At 42.5% G+C, this 17,423-nt stretch overlaps 3 protein-coding genes across 4 annotated transcripts; 2 read left to right on the top strand and 1 right to left on the bottom strand.

Annotated features, from left to right (window-relative positions):
* Positions 1-4,585: 4,585 nt before the first annotated feature.
* Positions 4,586-10,529, top strand: LOC120948264 (GTPase-GDP dissociation stimulator vimar). The gene is made up of 5 exons (XM_040364404.2): positions 4,586-4,949; positions 5,582-6,511; positions 6,581-6,754; positions 6,840-7,052; positions 7,122-10,529. Exons 1-5 carry the CDS (start codon positions 4,943-4,945, stop codon positions 7,667-7,669), a joined length of 1,872 nt encoding a protein of 623 aa, XP_040220338.2. The 5' UTR covers positions 4,586-4,942; the 3' UTR covers positions 7,670-10,529.
* Positions 10,351-15,694, bottom strand: LOC120948265 (uncharacterized). 2 transcript variants are annotated; one of them, XM_040364406.2, is made up of 7 exons: positions 15,355-15,694; positions 15,055-15,262; positions 14,869-14,959; positions 14,688-14,802; positions 13,925-13,978; positions 12,039-12,559; positions 10,351-11,248 (listed from the first exon to the last, which is right to left on the bottom strand). In XM_040364406.2, exons 1-7 carry the CDS (start codon positions 15,485-15,487, stop codon positions 11,135-11,137), a joined length of 1,236 nt encoding a protein of 411 aa, XP_040220340.2. In that variant the 5' UTR covers positions 15,488-15,694; the 3' UTR covers positions 10,351-11,134. The 2 variants fall into 2 exon arrangements, with proteins under 2 accessions (XP_040220340.2, XP_040220339.2); XM_040364405.2 differs by having other exon boundaries at positions 14,688-14,959.
* A 250-nt stretch (positions 15,695-15,944) lies between these two features.
* LOC120948266 (thymidylate kinase) lies at positions 15,945-16,928 on the top strand. Its single transcript, XM_040364407.2, has 2 exons — positions 15,945-16,131; positions 16,205-16,928. Exons 1-2 carry the CDS (start codon positions 15,960-15,962, stop codon positions 16,750-16,752), a joined length of 720 nt encoding a protein of 239 aa, XP_040220341.2. The 5' UTR covers positions 15,945-15,959; the 3' UTR covers positions 16,753-16,928.
* Positions 16,929-17,423: the final 495 nt, after the last annotated feature.

Here is a 17,423-nt window from a genome sequence, read left to right as displayed (position 1 = left end):
CAATACACAACCGCAATGTACATATACACCAACCCATACACACAATCAGCTGACGGCGAAAGGCACGGGCTGAAGCGCAAGTATAAGGCAAGGCAGGGAGGGGAAGGGAGTTAGAGGAAGAGGAGGAGGAAGGAATGGGCGCCAATATTTTTGAATTTTTCGGCCGTTTTTTTTGCTCCACCGTCTGAAATAGTTCATCCATTCCTTCAACAGATGGCGCTCGTTCCGCACCTAAAAACTGCAATAAATACGCTGGCTATCGTAGTTTTGGCTGAAGTCTAGCGTATTTTTTGCGTATTTTTTGACACAAAACGACGCAAAAAACTACGCAGAAAACTGCTCGAATTTGCGCAGCGGGCGGTCACATGAGGCCTTTCTGAAGTGTTGGTCGGAAAATTGTACTAGGGAATTTAAACCAACAAATGATTGGGACGCTCTAGCAGCAATCGAACGCGATATCGAACATGAAAAATATATGGGGTTTTACATGTTCGATGTGATAACCCACAAATCGAACATGTGAACCCAAGTGCCACAAATCTACTAAACGACCACTAAACGCCTTCTAAACGACTCAAGCTCTCTACCTAAACGGAATATAGAAAGACTTCGTTTAGCAGACGGCAAACGACTCATGCATTCTAAAAATAGCAAAAAAGCTGATGGCGCTATCTGTTGGTGGGATACCCCAACCAGTTGAGCCTTCATCGCTTGGAGGAGAGCTTTCTCATTTCCTCTGTACTGTTGTATGGTTTCGCATTGAAGTTATGCATCGCTAGAACTAGAACGGCGATACGATTGTTTAAATACTAAACTCCAACGGAAATCACCAGCACTGAAAAGCAAGCGAGATTAGAGTAATGGTCGTTGGTTTTGATACCCACGTATCTGACCACACGACCAATTATATAGATTTTTGCTCAGAAAGTTAGAAGGCTATATAGGTCATGATAAGATGAAACTTGTTGAAACACATTGCAAGAAAAGGATAGCAATATGAGCAATGATGAGTTGTAATACGCCATCTATTGATCAAACCAATGAAGCTGTGGAGCTTTCATTTTTTTTTTCTATGGATATTCAATTTTCCAGTCGTTTAGCTTAATCTGTGGCGCTTGGGAAGTCCTATACATTTTTCATGTTCGATGTCGTGTTCTATTGCTGCTAGAGCGCCGGGTTACATTATCTGTCAAATTGCATATAAAATTTTATCAGCGCGTTCGAGTTCATGAAGTGCAGACACGGGCCTTAGTTGTCTCTGTTGAAGTTCTGGTTCTGGTTGCTAGTGATTTCCATATAGAGTTTAATACATTAAGTGATTTGGGAAATGGTAATATGACTTTTTGGTCAGTATTACGAAAAAATCTGTGATTTTCGGTAGGATAAATGAAAAATCAGTAGTTTTAGGGGACTCATCTGTGAATCGGTAGGCATATCAAAAATCGGTAGGAATACAGATAAATCGGTATTTCTGGTCACTCTGTTCATCACTGCACTATTGCAGTGTTTCCCAGATATGTGTGTGATACCCCAAACGACCAAATCGTCCTTAACCCACTGTAAAACCACTTCAAACCCACGTGGGTTTGTGGTGGTCGATTCAGTCGTTAACCCACCAAATTTTAGAACAATCGGAGCTGCCAGTTCCGATCCGATGTATTTATCTTGCCCACCTTTTCCAAAAATGCTTTGAGGAAAAGTTTGGTCAAGGGTTGGCTAAGGTCAATATGCTGAACAGGATTTTAACTCTTCGATTGATTACATTCATTCACCTACATCACTGCACTTAAACTTCCGCAATATTATTAGTCTATAAACTATGCACTGACCAGCGAAATGGAAGAGTTCGATCGCAAGTAAACAAACACACATATACACATATTACACATGAATGTTTTACAACAAACCAACTTAAACACACACGTTTAATTGCTTCCTTTGCACAATTAAATAACATTTTATTACAGGTGAAACATGTTGAGCAAATAAATTGCCCGTGCAAAAAAAAACTAACTTCAACAACATTGAAGTGGCTTATGTTTGCTTCTGTGGCCGTGTGGCTTAACCCACCAAACTGATAGTTTTTTAGCTTTGTTTGATGGAACTGGATTTTTAGTACAAGAAATTGGTGGCGTTTTCGGTATCTTGGTTATATGGGACGGAAGTCACAAGAGGCGATAACTCAAAAAGTTTACGCTTGCTTTGTATGAGAGAGCGTAAACGTTACGTCAAAATATTTTAGGGTTGTATGGCTGAAATGTAGTTTACGCTAAAGTTTACGCTGGATTTGTATCCCAAGCGCTACAATTCCACTAAACGGCCTCTAAACGGGTTCTAAACGGCTCAAGCTCTCAACCTAAACTGAATATGAAAAGACTTTGTTTAACAGACGGCAAACGACTCATCCATTCTAAAAATAGCATCAAAAAAGGCTGTGGCGCCATCTGTTGGTGAGATAGCCACACAGTGGAGCTTTCTTCGCTTTGAGAGCTTTATCCTTCGGTCTACACTGTTGTATGGTTTCGCAATGAAGTTATGCATAGCTAGAACTAGAACGGTGATACTATTATTAAAATACTAAACTCCCATGGAAACCACCAGCACTAAACCATGTAGATCTCTTTGTGAAATTAGATGAACATTTCACCCATCCTGATAATTTTGTATTTTTTTTTTTTAATTTTTAACGAGCTACTATTTGATTTAGCTGCTTTAATAGATTTCTAAACACAATTTTTCACTGAGGTAGGGGAAGTCTAGCAGCCTGTGGTGAATCTTTTTCATGCAATCCAAGCTATCCATCGCTGGATCGATAGCAAAAATATTTGCTTGCAATCTTTTGACAGGCCGAAAAAAACATCATGTTTTTCGCCTTTAACCTTTAAGTTGGCAACCGGATACCCGGGTATTTTTTTCAACTTTAAACTGCCATAACTTTTGATTCATTGCTTTTATTGACCTGAAATTTGCCGTAGCCTCCCAACTTTTAATTTATGATTTTTTGGTGCATAAGTTGTAATTTTTAACAGCCTGTAAGTATTTTATTTTGATTTTTTTTAACTTTACCACGTAAGTTGGCAACCAGCATACCCGGGTATTCCATACATTTTGTATGGAGAATGACGTTTCTCTTCTTCCTCTTTTCGTATTGTGCTTATTTTCGAGTCAAATTCAAGCGGTTCCAAATTTCAATATGACCGTTATTTTTATATTAAAATGAAAAAAACTTAATGAATAAATGAAATAGAAGAGAATATATGGTCGGCATTACTTGCTTACAGCATTAAAATATAGAAAGCATTGTTTACCTATGAAAATCGTTAATTTTTTGCATCAAAACGTGTGGAATACCCGGGTATGCCGGTTGCCAACTTTCGTGTGTAAATCTGGTTGCCAACTCTACGGTTAAACATTAGTTTTCGATTGCTTCCAAGTTTTAAATGTTCTAACGGTTGTATATTGTGCATGTCTTACAACAAGAACCCGTTTTTTACGAATTATTTTGTTAAATTACGATAATTGTGTCCTGCTAAGATTCGTGGTGTGTGAACGCAAAAATATTGGCAAATCTTTTTTTGACACTTGTTTCTGGTTTAAGGGGAAAGATTCGCAAAGAAAGATATGCCGTGTCCCAAATAACCATGATACCGAAAACGACACCAATTTCCTGTACTAAAAATCCAGTTGCATGAAACAAAGCCAAAGCACTGTCAGTTTGGTGGGTTAAACCATATGGCCGCAGAAGCAGCCACTTCAGTGTTGTGAAAGTAAGTTTTTTTACACGGGTAATTCATTTGCTAAACATTTTCCATCCCAAAATATGTTTAATTGTGCAAAGGAAGCAATGAAACGTTGTTTAAGTTTGTTTATTGTAAAACATATTTGTGTGTGTTTATTTACATGCAAATGGACTCATCCATTTCGCTGGTCAGTGCACAGTTTTTAGATTTAAAATGTTGACGAAGTTATGCTGTGATGTAAGTGAATGAGTTAAAGTAATCGATGTGTTAAAATCCTGTTAAGCATATTTACCCTAGCCCGCTCTTGATCCACATTTTCCTCGTCAACATGTTTGGAAAAGGTGGGCCAAGCGCGTGGTAGGTCAATACATATGATCGGAACTGACAGCTCCGATTGTTCTAAAATTTGGTGGGTTAACGACTGAATCGACCACCACTAATCCACGTGGGTTTGAAGTGGCTTTACAGTGGGTTAAGACCGATTTGGTTATATGGGGTCTGAGCGTACCTACTGGAAATTAAAAGCGTTGTGTCTGCTCTATTTAAGAAAAAACTGAATAATTACATATGTATACTTTTTAATTGAGATGTCAGCCATCTTTCTGACGTTCAATGTAAGAGCATGTATACTAAAATATACGAATTGCAACTGTACATATCTTATAGAATACTTCTACTCATTGGGGGAATCAGATCATAACAGACGTTATATTTAACAAAATGTGAATATTTCTACGTGTCGGAAACGAAAATAACCGTTGCTCGATTTGCTTCTTACGTTTTCTGCATGTTTCCATAAGTTTAGTCGTGTCCGGCGAGTATGCGTAGGATTGTCATTTTGACTTCAAATTAACGGTCAATTCAACCGCACTACAGCACTTGACGTAGAAGTATCTGATTCTGCGCAACGGACATTTGCTGCCAACTGTCAAACGTCTGTTGCTTGGGTAGGTCGCTCCCGTTTGAAAGTGTGTGCTTAGAATGTTTTTAATTAAGATCGAATCCAAAAGTAAGGTCTGAAAAGGAGCATTTCTTCCAGTTCTCTTCGGGTGTATAGTGTTGCAAGAAAAAGCAGCAAATTGTGCAAAACGATAAAACATATCCGTGTGCTGGTGGTTGATTTATGAATGCATTGAAAGTTCGATTGTGCGCATAAAACTAAACAAACTGCTAGTTATCACACCCGCAATCCGGTCAACAGGATGGAAGGTAACGCCAACGCAAGCATCCCCGCAGTAGCATCATCTAGGTTCGGGTTCCCCCGATCGATAAACGGAATGAAAAGAAACGCATCCTTGCGAAACGGGGGAAACAATCGTATTTGCTCCGGTGGCATGTGTTGTGAGGAATTGCACCACACGTGCACTGAAAAAAAAAAAGAAAAGAATTCTAGCGCCGCTGGTTGGCGAGAGAGAGAGTTTATGTTATTTTTATGCTCGAACGCAATTGTAACAACGCCGCCCGAGAAGTCTCCGTGGAGGAGGAGCAGTGTTTATGTTTGCGGTGCCTGGTTGCTGCGCTCGTTGTGCGAGAGATGTAAATGAAGTACATCGATCGCACTCAGAACGATTCAGACTTTTAAATAACTCACCGTTTCGGGGTCTTCCATGGATGAGAGGAAGAAGAGGAAACGAATAATTTAATACACATCTGGTTTCTTAGCATTTGTTTCCATGTTTCTTTTTTGTATACTTTGCGCTACCTTTTTGAGTTTCTGAAAAGTCAATGAACTAGTGTGCCGTATTAAAGGCATTTCTGTGTCGGTCTAATCAGTGTGCGATTCCTTTCTTATCTTTAATTTTCTCTTCCTCAAATTTTCCTCCTTCTGCGCCCCGTAATAGCTGAAATGGATGAAATCATCGCCGGGTTAAAGAATGCAACGCTGGAGAAAAGTTCTGAACGTGCCCTACCGTTGCTGAAGCAACTATCCGATGCGGAAACGAACCTCTGTGATAAATACGATATTAAGAACGATTTGCTGGAGCTGCTGCAGCTGCCCGATGCTGGCGTGCAGATACAGGTGGCCCGTTGCATTGCCGAGGTGGCCAAAACCGAACATCAGCGAACCAAGTTTTCCAAGGAAGACATCATCCGGCGGCTGACAGAGCTGCTGCAAAGCCCGGCAGCGCAGAACGGCGGTAACGCAACCGATCGCGCCGCCCTCGAGCTGGCGACGCAAATTTGCCGCGCCCTGGGCAACATCTGCTACGCGAACGACGAGGCGCGAAACATTATCAAAGAGCTCGGTGCCGATGAACGGTTTTTCGCGCTGCTCGATTACGACGTCGATACGGACGACGAGGACCGGGAACAGTTTGTGCGCGTTCGCTGTGGGCTCATTTCGAACTACCTGCTGGGCAGTGACGAGATTGCGGAGCGAGCGGTCGAGCTGAAGCTGATCGATCGGCTGGAGCGAATCCTGACGCGCTGCCTGTGCGATGTGGACCGGCACGAGGAGCTGCTGCTGAGCATACTGCCCCCGCTCAGCATCCTGACTGAGCAGATCAGCGATCTCTACTTTGCGCCGTCGCTGAACAAAACGATCGCGCAGATTTTGGCCAAATGCACCAACCCGGACATTGCCGAGTCGTGTCTCGCGCTGCTACACTACGAGGCGCAAAACGATGACGTGAAGCTGCTGCTGGCAGAGGAGGGGCTGTGCGAAACGATCTACCAGCTGCTGGAAAAGTACAAAACGTTCGCCAACACGGACGAGGCACGCGTACTTATGAAGCTGGCCTGCGACTTGATTGTGCTGATACTGACGGGAGGTAAATAGCTTCTTCGACTACAACCTCTTTGCGAATGTTGAATGGGTTTCTTCTTCTGTTTTTCTTTAGACAAATCGATGCACTATCTGTACTCAACGCCACTCTTGAAGTGCATGGAAGATTGGCTAGATTCGTCCGACGTAGAACTGCTAACAACCGGCGTGCTTGCGCTTGGAAACTTTGCCCGAACGGACAGCCACTGCATTCATATGGTGGAGAACAAAATTATGCACAAACTGCTAGGTATGTCTATGGTTATTGCTTCCACAGAAATGGAGGACAGGATTTATTTAAAATCCTTTTCCTTCTTGTTTTTTTTCATCGATAGCTATTTTGGCTAAAAATAATGGAACGGAACACCAGATGACGCTTCAACATGCGCTGCTAAGTACACTGAAAAACTTGGTTATACCGAAACCAAATAAGGCTGCCGTCATAGAGGCCGGTTTGGTGGACATTATTTTACCAATGCTGGAAATACATCAAGCGCCGGTAGTGTTCAAACTGCTCGGCACGCTACGAATGACCGTCGACGGGCAAGGTTGGTTGTTTTTTGTCAATTTTCATCGATTTCTTGCAACCGTGTGTTAAATTTCCCTTTTTTTTTTAGAAAATCTTGCCTCCCAGCTGTTGCAAAACGAAAAGCTAGTCAAACAGCTGGTACACTGGAGCCAAACGTCCGAATTTACCGGCGTCCTGGGCGAGTCGTTACGGCTGATGGCATGGCTGATCAAGCACGCCTACCAGCAGCGCGACAGCAGTGCAAAGGCACCGATGGACGATACGGGGCTGCGGAAGTTTGTCGCTATCGAGGGAGCGGTCGCCAGTATGGTCGGCATGCTCGCCTCCACGCATCTGGTGATGCAAAACGAGGCCCTGATTGCGTTGAGCATTTTGACCACGCTTTACCACAGCAAGGCGGCGTCCGAGAGCAACACGCTGGACGAGCTGCTGGTGCAGGCCGACGTCGGTGCCAAGCTTGCCGAGCAGATCACGCTTAACGGTGAGTCGATGACGAAGGAGCTGGTGGAAAACCTGCAAACGTTCGTAAAGCTGCTACGGTCGTCGAGCGACGCACTGGTGGCCCATTTGCGCCAGCACAACATCGAAGAGCTGCTAAAGACGATACCGAGCTTGGTGGAATACTGTACGCTTTGAATGCATTTTCCAGTGAATCTAGCTTCTACTGGGATGATCACAACACCATCTTACTTTACGGGGGGGAAAACATGATTTTCATTTCACACGATTTCCTTCGATTTCACGCAAAGGTAACCGATTTATCAACGTTACGTTATCAACCGAACGGGAACAGTCTTGCACAGGACCAGTGTTTGATTTTCACCTGAAAGCAATAGAGTTTTAGCCATAAATAACGATATTGATAGCGAACCGTTCGAATAGAATAGATTGTTTGTGGCATATTACAGCAAATGACATTATCGTACCATTCTATACCATTCTATGACAATCTGCATTAAAACGAGGAATCTACTTTTAGATTTGGGTAAACACATTTTAGTTTACTAGCAGGCGTGCAAATGGGAATATTAGGGCCAAATACTTGATTACAGGGTTTCACAGGAGTTCTCATAGCTCTCGGACACTTTATTGCCTCTTTCTTACTCGAAATGAACTTAATGTAATGGGAATTGGACTCTATAGCACGTTTATTGGACAAATCCAACAGGAATTTCCAAGGAGCTTGTCCAAAAAGGGTGCCATAGAGACCAACTTAAATCATATGAAGTTCACTTCCCATAGGAAAGAGGCAAGGAAAAGTCCCACAATTATGAGAACCACTGGAAAGCCCTGTATGAAACCAATCGTACTTCTACCACTACATCTATCCCCCTTTTAATACAATATGAATCCGATCAGCACACAACGGATGGCAAGTGGCAAACAAAAAATGCATTTAACAGTTTTCTAGCCCAATTTAGTTTGTTTGCAAAGCATCAAACACCGATCACCCGATGTTGGGAGACATTTTCAAGAGCAATTTATAATGTAAGCTTTAATTTACATAAACACACAGCATGGATAGGATTAGCGATTAAGAGCAAAAGCGTGTATTTTGAGCATTGACACATAAGAAGCAACAACCGTGCGTTCACTCGGCGTGAATAAAAAAAAACAATACTTAACCAATGATAAAATAAGCTATTAAGCGATAAAAATGACAGTTCAGTTTCTTAATATACATGAGATCTAGTGAAAAATGAGACGCACAGCATTACAAAAAAAACACACACACACACACACTCACATCGACAAAAAATTCACACACACGCAGCTTCGCGATTTGTGCAACATAAACACAAAGCATTAACCTCTAGTGAGCAGCAAACAGCAGCAAGAAGTAGAGAACAAAGTGAGATATTTTGAGCCGTTCTAGCAGTTTTATCTCTTTTTGGGCATTTGAGCGTGTAGAGTATTGCAAGGTAAACATCCAGTTTTTAATAGTGTGTAAGAGATATCATATTTAAAGTGGCATTACCTCGATTCGATCAACCAGTTATATTCACTTTACAGTGAAAGAGTATGATAAGCGTTTACCGAGCGAGTGGTTTAGGTACGTTGAGGCAGAGGTGTAAGTGCAGATAAAAGTGCACGTGAGCAGCAATAGCCGCAATCGTAGCTTGTTGTTGACACCGCGTAATGAGCTAAATCGTAAAAATATATATATTTGCTTGCGTAAGAAAACAAAAACTCTCGAAAACAATTATGCTTTGCTAAAAGACAACTGAATGCACTGATCTTGGTAATAGAAAATTTAAAAAATTGCGTTCCGCAAATTCATCACGCCTCTGTGTTAGGATCCCCATTTCATTGAATTCTAACGCAACAACGACAATTATCCAATAATGTGTATGATCATCACATTGCTTCGTGCATTTATACCAATGGCCAAGCTGTAGTATCCCCTAATAATGGCAACAACATTGGTTCGCCTGCGGCACCATGTCGCCAACACTTGAAAAAGAGTCCGTTATAGATAGCAGAGATATTTAGCGTCTACGTAGGAGTGTTCCCCCTAATGTAAACAAAATCATACGTCAGTATTTTACTGCATTTAACTATCTTAACGTGACATACACAAACCAAGCCTAAGTGCATCAACCATTGTGCAAATGTGTATGCAAAAGTGCATAGTGGACGAGCACGGAACAGTTTTTCGGTAGTTTTGGGGCAAGTCCTCTATCCTTCATACACAAACACACATGGCATACAAATCTTGTTGCAAGCAAATCAACAAATAGTAAAAATACCGATATAGGAAATATGCAAATGGTAAGCAATGTTTTTTCAACGATGAATTTAAACAAACCACAAATACTCCGACGATTATATTAGTATGCGCAGTTGAGAGCAACACCGGAGCGTTAGTTGAGAAATAATAGCACAAAACCAACGATAAGTTAAAATGTTTGAGATAAGAAAAGCAAAAAGAAAGAGACTTTTATCTAACTGTTCAGTGAATTCAACTTTTCTCAAAACTGCTGCTGCTACGGTACTGCTACAACGCGCGCACATTCTTCCTAGCAGAATCAAGATTTTTCAAACTGACATTTTCATCTCCAACTTTCTCCTCTGTGTAGAGTTGAGTATCTTGTTTGAAATCCCGTAACCTACTTTGAACTACTGTTACATATGACGCATGTGTAGTACATTTATGTAGTAACGCGTCCACCGAACCAGATAGAAATTTTACAAAGAAACCTCCACTTCACAGAAAAGCGCGCAAACGCAAAGATCCCGTTAGTTGAATGAAAAAAAAAATCAACCACAACCTAACGGCCCCCATATAATGCGATAAAGCGCAGCCTTTTTAGCACTGTTGCTAGAAAGGGCAGCGTGAAACGGTACAGTTTAACAACAAAAAAAGAAAGAAAAAATAGTCAGTAAAAAGTGATGAAAATAGGGCAATACGAGTGTTAAAATAATAATAATAATACAAATGAAATAATAATAATAATAATTAACACTAATAATCAAACATACATACAAATGCAAACCTTATGTGATGTTTCTTTTTTCACTAGAACTATAGTGTGCAAACAGCGCAGCAAAGAAACCGTGTGCCCGGGGCTAAGAGAGATTGTCTGTTTCACGTGCGTAGGCACACATATTTTGTATTAGCACTTTCCTACTATTGTATAATTTATTTTCTAACTTATTCGGCTTAATAAATTTTTTAAAATACTTCACAACGAACGCGTCCTAATTGGTTGAACGTAGGAAAGAAAAAAAAACATCGTTGTACGATGACATTATATTAATCATATGCGGTTGAACGTGCCCTGTTTTCTCAATACTTTAGCCACCAACTACTAACGCTTTTTGTACACCGATCCAGCAAACGTTTATTTTCCTTCATCTCGTGCTTAAGCTTTATAAATGCTTTACCCCCCCCCCCCCCCCACCCCCCCACAAGCCTACTATTATATTGCATATGTTATAATATATAAAACAAAAAAGTTTCCATGATGACCATAGATAAACGCAACGTCTTGTTACCTTTTTTTTCTTACGAGATAGAGAAAGTATGTTCTTTTATCTTAGCATATTTTGCTTTACCCAAAAGCGCTCGTCCGTTCGACTGTGACCCACCCATGCCTCCTAGTACCGGTGGCGACTGTAATGCATCTGGGGAGGTGGCTGTTGCTGGGGATTGCTGATCGGTGGCGGTCGCGCCGACGGGTAACCCTGCGTGATGCTTCCGCTCTTCGGCAGCTAGATGGCAGCAAGAGAAATAAAAACCGTGCGTTGCTTTTTTGTGGTTTAAGGTCTTACAATGATTCAGTATCAGATGGTGTGCGCGCAACGGACGTGTGCACCACGCGCAAACACGGTGCAACTCAGCCAAAACTTAAACGTATGCAAAACTTAGTATGAAGAGGTTAAGGGATGATAGAAAATGATGGATGGTATCTAAATCGTTGTTAGAATGTTTGTACAAGCGAGGTGCAATGTGCCTGTGTGGTTCATGTGTTCAGTTGTCATCTGTTTATTGAAAGATATGTGTGGAAAAATAGTAGAAAAAAACAACAAAACATAATCCTAATAGAAGTAGAAAGTCCTAATAGCTTTACAGGGTTAAACGAGTAAAATGCAGAAGAAGTACATTAGTGACCAATCGTGCTGGTACGGTACCAACCATAGGGTTATGAAAATGTGTGAACCCTTCCAGTATATAATGGGTTTAGTAACGTGTTCTGTGTAATACTACCCCGTCGCGTTCTAGGCTCACTATGTAGAAAGGTGTGAGTTGGTGTTCGAGAAAAGGGCGGAAAGGGTTAAAAAACTTCCATCGTCTTGACGTCGTCAGCGTGGCATTTCGGATACATACATCTCGCGATAGGAAGGAATAAGCCAAAATAGAATCAATGGAAGCAACATTGTCTAGCGTGCTACGTGCATAAACGTAACCGTGTGCGGATGCGTGTGAGTGATAGGAAAACATAAGCGATAACCGAAAAAGCCGTCCGTGTCAGCAGTACTTGGATAAGTCAATGGCGCTTACTTGCTGGTTGGTAGCGATCGTGTGCATTTGAATAGCGGCTGGCCGCAGGCTGGGCGCGTACACGATCCCCTCGGGCAGGTGGGTCGCTACCACGCCGGGCGGCGGCTGCGCCTGCGGCGGCACGCCCTGCAGCTGCCGCAGATCCTTGCGCTCGTCGTGCTTGACGAGCTCGATGTGGTACGGCACGAGCCGCTCCTGCGGGATCTTCTCGATCGTGATGGTTTTCATCGGCGGCTGCTGGCCGTGCATGGCCGCGACGGTGTGGTCCAGCGTCGGGATGTGATAGAGGTTCGTTTGCGATGGCGGCAGCGGCCCCACCTTACCGCTAACGATCAGCTGCTCCGGTTTCGGCTGCACCATCGGACCGGGCTGGCTCGGTATGTCCACGTACTGGCGCATCGGAATGGTGAGGCTGCTCTGGTACGGGTACAAAATCTGCGGCTGCGGCGGTGGACGGTTGTCCTGCGGGTTTGCTGGCGGGGCGCCCGGATAGAAACCAACCGGCGGACAGTATTGGGACTCTGGAAAAGCATAAGAAGAAATCATTATTTGTCTCGTACCATGGGCGAGTTTTGGAAGCTAGCTAAAAAGAGCGTTTAGTTTTTGCTTAACTTTTTTTTTTTAATTTACATTTTACACACACACACACACTCACACACACACACACACCCATACATACAAACGCAACTGCACACACGCGCATTTTACTTTATTTACATACGCTAACAGATTTTGATGCTATATGAAATTGTCTAAATCTAGTCAAGACGTTTTTCTCCCTCGCTTCTGATATTATCTTGACCATGTTGAACAAGCCATTTTGCATTTGTTTTTCTTGCAAAATATCAGTGAAATTGAATTTGATGCGATCAACAGATTCGACGTCAAGCTAAATGTACCTTTCTCTTATCTGTATTTTCAAATACATGCTACTGCTCTTGCCTTAATTTACCCTTACGATACAAAGTAACAATTACAACACAATGATAGACTTCTTGTTGGCAATACCCAGTTTTGAGAGGTGTTGTGCCTTATACATAGAACCGAATGAAGGATTAATAATGAACGAAAGTCTAAACCAAAATGCAACAAACCATTCATAAAATGACGCCCAAGCTACAATGTCTGATGTGTTGTTAAACAATGTAATACTTATATATCATAAAACATTCGCGCTTCGTGGGGACTGGTACGTGATATTGAAATAATGTTGTGTGGCTCTACGTATGCACTTAGGAATCAAGCAGCAAAAGCAAACTTATAAGGTGTATGGATAAACTCACTTAATATGTGATGGGGATTGGAGGTTCGTGCTAACTAAAACCGATCTAAAAACCAATTACCAAAGCATGACAGTGTTAGGGGTCTGATCGGGGTTTTGGTTTAAAGGCGCAGGGTGGGAAAACAAGGGAAATCATTTGAAAAGGCCAGCTGTGCCAGGGGACCACGGTACCACCCAAGCATTGATGAGGAACTAATCATACCGGAATGAAGGCTAAATGCTAAATGTTACTCAATTCGCACACTTACACACATTCCTCTAAACTATATTGGTTTGATTTGGATGTTAGGTGTACTGTAACCATACCATCAAACATTTGTCACACCAAGCTAATAATAGATTTCGCACGACCATTTTTACACTACTTCGGAAATGCCTTCAAAACAATTGTTATCAGTTCTTCAAAAAAAAAAAACGGTTTGATCGCTTTGTTTTCTTTTTTTTAATTGCAACTATTTTGAAGGCATTTATGATTACTCGTGTTTTATTCACTTGCACGAGCATATTTGGTGCATTGAGTAACGTACTAAACAAAGATGAATTAAGAAAATAAAAGAAAAACAAAACAAAGAGAAAATATTATACAATATTGAATTCAACTCACTGTTCCACAACACGGCACGGGCCACCTCTCCGCCCCGTCTACCTTCCTCGATCTCTGTGTTATTCAAAAATTGACCATTTGATACCGCGAATGGGAAACGAATGCGCAACGATGAGACAAAATCATACGGGAGCGTAAAGGGAGGATGGGGGGAAGTATATAGAAAAAAGAGAGAAAGAGAGAAAAGGAAACAAAATGAAACGTAAGAAACATGTCGGAGCGTTACATCAAATCAAAGGGCAGCCAAATAAGGCGTTGGTGGTTCGTAGGCGCATCTTGTTTACGCAGCGACCAAGAAGAGGCATTTGGTGAGATGAAGCTAAAATGATGCGAAACACACATCAGCATAGTCTGTTATCGTAATGGTATAAGTTTTTGTTTTTATAATAAACACAAAACAACAGGGGACGACAATTAATTCACAAAACTCTTGTGTTTGCAGCGGCAAAACCCTCCAGCAAATGGGTGAGAGACGGCTTATGAACTGAAAGGTTGACACTTCATGAACTGAACTGGGACTGAGGGCTAGAAACAAAAGATGTGATTAAAACATTCAAACCGTTGGCGGCAGAGTATTGCACAACGAAACGAGTCACCGCAGTGCACAAACGAGTTTGTGCGAGTGAAAGCATCAATCCTCGCAGAGTGCACCTCCTGGTTGACCAAGCGTGCCAGGAGCGGCTCCTTCTCCATGTCTCCGGCTCGGAAACCGGACCGGACAGTGCGGTACGGTACGCGAGAGATCGTGGATGGTAGTACTTACTCTGCGGCAGCGCATAGGGTTGATTGTTGAGATTGGGCTGCTTATAGTAGCCCTGGACGTGCTGTACGGGCGAAGGGCTGTGGGTGCGTTTGCCCACATTCACCTGCGGGTTGCCCTGCAAGTTGGGGTAAGCGTCGGTGAATATGCGTTCCGACGAGAGCATCACTTCGGGTTGACTCACTTTATGCATCATATGCTGCTGCTGGTGCGGTGGCATGGACCGCTGAGGTAAGAATATTTGCTGCGGAATATTTTGTATCGCAAACATCTCCCTAATGGAAAAACCAAAAGAAAAAAAGGAACAATGTTGTCAATACAAAGTACCCGCCGTACGCATACGATGAGCATGCCGCCGGCGTAAACTCACTCTTTCATCTGCCGTTTCCTGTTGTCGTCTTCGTTAAGCACTTTTTTCAGCTGCAGAAACAGCTGCTGCTTTTCGTTCCGCAGTTCGTCCAAGTTCTTTTCGAGCATCAGTATTTGCTCCTTCGTCTCGCCGAGCGTCATGACGTCCTGCTTTTCCCGTTCCTCCCGCTCCCGTCGCAACCGCTCCTCCTCTACCTCGGCCTGGAGCTCTGTGTTGAAATGGAAGCCGGAACAAAAACAAAAAAAAAGTTAGCTTACATGTGAATGGAATCGATGCGATTCTGGTCAAGAGCAAATGTACCTTGCTTTTTCCGTTCCCGTTCCCGCATGATGTGGCGCTTCAGTGCGTTCCATAATTGCTCCTCCTTTTCCGTTTTGGCCGCAGGCTGCGCTGGCTGTTGGGCTGGCATCTTTAGATACTTTTTCGCACTCATTTTGTTGCGTTTCGTAGCAATTGTTCTGCAATATATTTACACTGCGCTGAAAGTCACTGCGTTGGTCTACGGGTAGTCGCTTTCTCCGTTGTTTGCACAAGCTAGGTGGAAGATATTATTCGTTTTTGTTAATTTCTTTGCAACGCCAGCTTCCTTTGCAAGATGTTTGTGTTTTCTTTTCTGTGTGCGGTAAATGTCAAACCGCCCCAAACCTGGTGAAAAATAAACAGGAATGCCCGGCTGTCAAGGTACCGCTGCAAACAATGTAAACAAACGCACCGCTGTAAAAAAAACAATATAAATTCCCTGATTAAAACAATTATGATATAAATTATTTAAAAATCCATTGTTTTAGAATGGAAAAAAAACAAGAAAACAGAATTGTACGAGGATGTACTCTAATATCATTGAATGTCCGCTTTTCGAACCAGCCCGGTGAAAAAGAAAACCGTATACCTTCAGTCGAAGCTCGATGGCGGCTAAACAACTTGCCAAATTGCTGTCGGCACAAGTGCGCCAAAATACCAGAACCATATCCAGTCGTACGTTCGATAAAATGCCGGAATCGCAAGGAAAAAGGGGTGCCTTTATCGTGCTGGAAGGATGTGATCGCACCGGCAAAACGACGCAATGCAAAACGCTGGGTAACTATGGTGCCGGAAGCCTTTGCCGGAAGAGGGATTATTTACATTGCCACGGTACCGGATCTGTTTTCAGTTGACAAATTGATGCAGGTGAACATACGAGCCCAGTACATGAACTTTCCGGACCGATCGACCCAGTGCGGTCAGCTCATAAATGGTTATCTGACGCGCAAAGACGACTTCACGGACGAGGGCATCCATCTGCTGTTTACGCTGAATCGCTGGGAACGGATGAAGGAGATGGAGAAGCTGCTGAAGGCTGGCGTCAACCTGATCGTTGACCGGTACTCCTACTCGGGCGTTGCATTCAGCAGTGCCAAGGGTCTCGATATGGAATGGTGCAAAGCGCCCGAGTCGGGGCTGCTGAAGCCCGACCTCGTGATACTGCTTACCCTGTCGATGGATGCTCTGGCGAGGCGCGGAGGCTTCGGTGACGAGCGGTATGAAGTGGCCGGCTTTCAGAAGAAGGTGATTGAGCGGTATGGCATGCTGAAGGATGACCGCTACTGGAAAGCGATTGACGCCGATAAGACATTCGACGATGTTACCGCAGTTCTTTACGAGGAGGTGCTACGTGCAATTGAACATTCCGGCGACAAGCCGTTAGAGAAGTTATGGTAAATGTTGTCCATGTCCCCGCAACGGTATGCATCGTGCATTTAAGATAAGCTTTGAAAGTGTTAAAATTGTAATAAGAAGACCATGTTGCATGTAGAACCAAAAGATGCAGAGAAGTTCGTTATCATATACGATGTTTGAAATACATTTTTAAGGAAAGGTGAAGTTGAATTGATAAATTGCTTTTGTGGTGTTTAAAATTATTTCCTATTTTATGCGCAAATGGTAAACATCCGATCCCGCATAATCATCAACATTATACTAAATGATAGTTGAATAAAAAAATAAAAGCCTTATTCTTGCTTCGTTTAAATAACATCGCAATCCGCGCTGGATTTGCGATGAATTCCCGGTGCAAAAAGGAGTAGAGAACAAAAGACAAAAAAGCTGCTGCTGCATTTACACGTTGAAAATGAGAGAAAATGATTTCGGTGGGTATTGATCAAATATTGTGAAACATAAAACGTATGGCAGTTATCCTAGACCAGAAATAAGTAAATATTATATTTTGAAATATTTTATTAAATTATTTTAAATTATGTTATTTTATACTTTATATGGAAGGTTATCCACCTTGTGCCGGTGTCGTGGTACAGTCGTCAACTCGTACGACTTCATGACATGCCCGTCATGGGTTCAAGCCACGAATGGACCATGCCGGCATACGACCATGG

This window comes from Anopheles coluzzii, chromosome 2 (assembly GCF_943734685.1).
Source record: "Anopheles coluzzii chromosome 2, AcolN3, whole genome shotgun sequence".
NCBI lineage: Eukaryota > Metazoa > Arthropoda > Insecta > Diptera > Culicidae > Anopheles > Anopheles coluzzii.
Note: the sequence above shows the minus strand (reverse complement) of the source record. Positions and strands in the feature narration are given on the sequence as shown.

Excerpts from the sequence above, each read along its gene's own strand:
- LOC120948264 (XM_040364404.2), top strand. Across the intron at positions 6,755-6,839 it reads AATTATGCACAAACTGCTAG|CTATTTTGGCTAAAAATAAT; the intron begins GTATGTCTATGG and ends TTTCATCGATAG. Across the intron at positions 7,053-7,121 it reads AATGACCGTCGACGGGCAAG|AAAATCTTGCCTCCCAGCTG; the intron begins GTTGGTTGTTTT and ends TTTTTTTTTTAG.
- LOC120948265 (XM_040364405.2), bottom strand. The coding sequence starts at position 15,487 with ATGAGTGCGAAAAAGTATCTAAAGATGCCAGCCCAACAGCCAGCGCAG. Across the intron at positions 14,960-15,054 it reads AGGAAACGGCAGATGAAAGA|GGAGATGTTTGCGATACAAA; the intron begins GTGAGTTTACGC and ends TTTTTCCATTAG. Across the intron at positions 11,249-12,038 it reads CGATCGCTACCAACCAGCAA|CTGCCGAAGAGCGGAAGCAT; the intron begins GTAAGCGCCATT and ends GCTGCCATCTAG.
- LOC120948266 (XM_040364407.2), top strand. The coding sequence starts at position 15,960 with ATGGCGGCTAAACAACTTGCCAAATTGCTGTCGGCACAAGTGCGCCAA. Across the intron at positions 16,132-16,204 it reads GACGCAATGCAAAACGCTGG|TTGACAAATTGATGCAGGTG; the intron begins GTAACTATGGTG and ends ATCTGTTTTCAG.